This window comes from Buceros rhinoceros, unplaced genomic scaffold (assembly GCF_000710305.1).
Source record: "Buceros rhinoceros silvestris isolate BGI_N320 unplaced genomic scaffold, ASM71030v1 scaffold9142, whole genome shotgun sequence".
Classification (NCBI taxonomy): domain Eukaryota; kingdom Metazoa; phylum Chordata; class Aves; order Bucerotiformes; family Bucerotidae; genus Buceros; species Buceros rhinoceros.
The window spans coordinates 86,209-90,067 of NW_010400680.1; the positions used below are offsets into that span (position 1 = coordinate 86,209).

At 45.5% G+C, this 3,859-nt stretch overlaps 1 protein-coding gene across 1 annotated transcript in view; it reads right to left on the reverse strand.

Annotated features, from left to right (window-relative positions):
- KMT2C (lysine (K)-specific methyltransferase 2C) overlaps nucleotides 1-3,859 on the reverse strand; it is a gene marked incomplete at its 5' end in the record, with an annotated part of 63,157 nt that overhangs the window by 28,442 nt on the left and 30,856 nt on the right. Inside the window, 3 exons of the mRNA XM_010131968.1 lie at nucleotides 6-255; nucleotides 1,348-3,195; nucleotides 3,838-3,859. The exon at nucleotides 3,838-3,859 is cut by the window's right edge and continues 5 nt beyond it. Coding sequence (XP_010130270.1) covers nucleotides 6-255; nucleotides 1,348-3,195; nucleotides 3,838-3,859 — 2,120 coding nt within the window. The remainder of the gene's footprint in view (nucleotides 1-5; nucleotides 256-1,347; nucleotides 3,196-3,837) is intronic.

Here is a 3,859-nt window from a genome sequence, read left to right on the forward strand (position 1 = left end):
AGCAGGAAACGGTCCACGTTGGTCTTTTGGGTATACGGTGAACCTTGGCCCACCAGAAGGGACAACAGAGGACCTAATATTCCCAGGATATGGAGGAGGAGGGCGGTTAAAAATTTGATTTAAGTTGTCTTGCTGCCAGTGCTGGAGAGGAGTGGCATGTGTAGAAGCTGCCGCATCCTGCAAGGCTTTTTCCTGACGAACCGCATTCTTCTTCTGCTGCTGTTGCTGTAGAATAATTTCACGTAATTTCTGTCGCTGTTTAAAAATAAAAAAAACATTGAGCTTGACACTGCAACTGACATATTTTGAAGTGTTACACTCCACTACATTAAGCCTTTTTGAGGAAAGAAATTCTTCAATCACTACAGAAAAGTATTATAAACTACCACAGTCACCTCGGAAATGAGAGGACAGATCAAATGGCTCAAGATGCTGGCAATGCAACTTTGTGTCTCCAGACCTCCTCTTCAAGCGTACAGTGTGAACTCATTTTACCAATTAACATACAAGCAACTCCCTCTTCCTTTTTCTACTTCAATAATGCAGGCCCTTTTACCACGTGAAAAAGTGTGCGCTGAGGGAGAAAGATGACCGGAGGTCCACTGAAGAAAACTCAGCCACAGGTTGACATCAAAGTTGCAGAATTTATTCAGGCTCTGTATGACAAATACTACCAATTTTTCTGCTAAATTCACTTCCTGTCACTCCTTCCAGACAAAAGACTGAACAGCTTTCCTCAAGTTGGATGCAATTCTATGTCTCAGCAAGAGCTGCTTGCCAAACATGCATTGACCAAGCCCTGGAGTCAATGGGCCTCAAGAAGAGCAGTGACCAATGGCAGGAGTCACCTCAACATGTCAGCCAACTGGAAAGTCTGATATCTAGTCTGAGCTCCTCACCTATACTCCCCTTTTCAGTCAGAGAACAAGTCACTGACAATCTACATCTCATGCACAGACAGACTTGACTGTCCTTTCAAGGTGTTTTTTTTTCCCCCCTCACAACTGTAGATGAGAGCTATTACAGACCAATCATCTACATCTGCAGTGGCTTCAAAGATTGCCTTTGCTCCTTAAAAATTACTGATGCTTCTATATACATTGTGGCTTGCTCTCTCTATACATGTATATTGTAGTTCTGGCTCTCTATATTGTGGTTCTACATGTATATTCCATGTATATCGTGGTTCTTTCCAGGAGGATCAAATTAACATAGCAAGTGAATGAAGATAGAATAATTCTGTGTTACACAGCTATGTTTAATGGTTAGAAACTTCAAATATTAACAAGAATTGGGAAATTCTACTTACAAAATTTTAATACCACCAGTATTGAACATTATTCTCACCTGTCTTAATTTTTCAGTATCTGCTTGAGACATATTCATGGTATTCTGTGTATCTGTTACTCCTGTAGTGGGTGCTGGGCCAGGAACTTGTGAAACTTTTGGGAATTGTTGTCCTTGGGAACTCATTGGAGAATTCCCAGATGTATTGAAGTTGCCCTCAGATCCAGGCCGTGGCTGTTCAGCAGCATCATGGGCCAACTGACCAGTTCCAAAAGATTCTGGCTGAGGTCTTGGAGTCATTGGTGGTTGATCATATGGATCACGCACTGGAGCAGCTGGGCCATGGCTAAACGAATCTGTTATTGCAGGTCCTGCAGGTCTGGGAGTTTGAGGACATGGATCTGACGGCCTGACAAAAGTGCCCTGCAACCTGTTCTGTGGTGTCTGCAGAAAAGGATCTCTATTTGGTATTAGTCCTGGTCTTGTCATTGCAGGTCTATTAAAACCCTCTGGAATCCCTGGCCTTGGAGTTGCTGGTTGCTGAGAATATGGATCATTGAGAACTGGCCTTGGTGTTCCAGGAGGCTGGGCATATGGATCAGAATGCCTCTGATTTGCTGGGGACTGAGCAAATAAATCCGCTGGCTGAGCAGGTCTTGGTGTTGGCGGTTGCTGCATATACGGATCAACTGTGGTGGGCCGAGGAGTTCCTGGAGGTTGGGCATAAGGATCAGCAACTGGCCGAGGAGTACCCGGAGGCTGAGAGTAAGGGTCCTGAGAAGCTGGCCTTGAAATGGGTCCAGACTGAGGGAAAGAATCACTCTGTTGTCGCACTATCCGGGGTGGATGGGGAGTAAGGGGAGGCTGGCTGTAGGCATCACCAGGCTGACTGTGGGAAAAGTTATCCACTGGCCTTGGCGTCAAAGCGGGCCTTTCATACGGATCGACAGCAACGCGCCTTGGCGTAGCTGGCATGGATGCATAAGGATCTTGTGGGGACTGAGGTGGGCGCATAGGAGTTTTAAAAGGTCCAGGGCTACCATCAACAGGAGTAGGAGTCAACGGTGGCCGTGCGTAGGCATCAGCAGAAGTTACTCTCTGTCTCTGAAACGTATCGGTTCTAGGAGCCGGCTTAGTGAATGGATCACTGCTTCCAGCTGTTAAAGGAACCTTTCCCGACTGCTCCATAACCACGGGTGACCTTGGGACCCCCAGTGGTTTGGAGAACTGATCTGATGCCATGACAGGCCTGGGTGTGTCTGGTGGTTTTGCATAAGGATCACTGCTACCTGGAGATGAAGAACACGAATCCCTGACTGGTGAAGGCCTGCTTCCTGATGGTTCCGTTACCTGAATGGGCCTAGAGATGGATGACTGCGCTGCACAGGTATCTAACGGTGCAATGGTATTCCTTCTAATAAAGTTTTGGTTAATGGGTGCTGGTCTAGGTGTTCCCACCATTTTAGCATATGGATCCATTGGAGAAGGAGGTCTTGTGTTTGTGGAACCTGGAGAAAACAACTGCTGTGTTGATGTCTGAGGAGTCTGAGACTGAGACAGTGAATCGTGTACTGGGATTCGGGTTGGAGTAGGGGGTGGGGCTTGTGGTTTTAGGAACACATCATCTGAGGATGCTGACGTAGGTGTCACAGGTAGTTGCTGCTTTGGAAATAGATCCTTATGGAATGTCTGTTGTGCAGGAGACATACTTCCATTGCCAGTCTGTGGTGTTAAGGGGCTCTGGATCCCACTGCTAGGTGTGTCTGAGCCAGACTGGTTCAGAAGCTGTTGTGAACCAAACTGCTGCTGCTGCTGTTGCTGCTGCTGTTGCTGCTGCTCATTTTTCACTTGTTCCAGCTTCTGCGTGGCTTCTATTTTGGCTTGCTGCTTACTTTTCTGCCGCATTTGCTGTTTTAAAATTATGAGGAACAAAGTTACACTTGTAAGTCCAGGGTCTACAAAATCTTTCAGATGTCCGAATCTACAAATTAAAACTTTAGGACACATCAAAGATCAATTGCAAATTGTGAATTTTAAATTCAATGGGAGCAGAGGGTTTAGTTATTTGTAAAGTTCCATTACTCGGACATGCACCTTGATTGCCCAGGAAGAAGCAGTTCCCAGGCGGCCTACAGAGCAGCACTGCTTTCCAACCTTATACTCTGGAGACGAAACATTCCTGCCAGTTGCAGCAGTGATCTCAGGCAAATGAGCTCTGAGAGACAACCTGCCCAATTTGAAGCCACAGTCTGCAGGACAAGCTTACTGCAATACAGGGTATGGAAAAACAAACCACTGACCACTGCACTAGCCAGACATACAGAGAAAGAGTAACTGACTGCCATAAGAGGAAGCATTTAAGAGTCAAAGTTTTAAATCCAAGTTTTCTACAAGCAGCTTCTCTTGTAATAGCATCTATTTTCTTCCAACGCAGAATGGCTGACTTTATACTCTTCTACAAAGAAAGACTGAAATTGATTTTATTACCACAGATTCCAACAATGCAATAAAAAGCTGGAAGAAAAAAAAAACATCCTAAATGCAACACACCTGTCTGAATTTCCATTCCTGC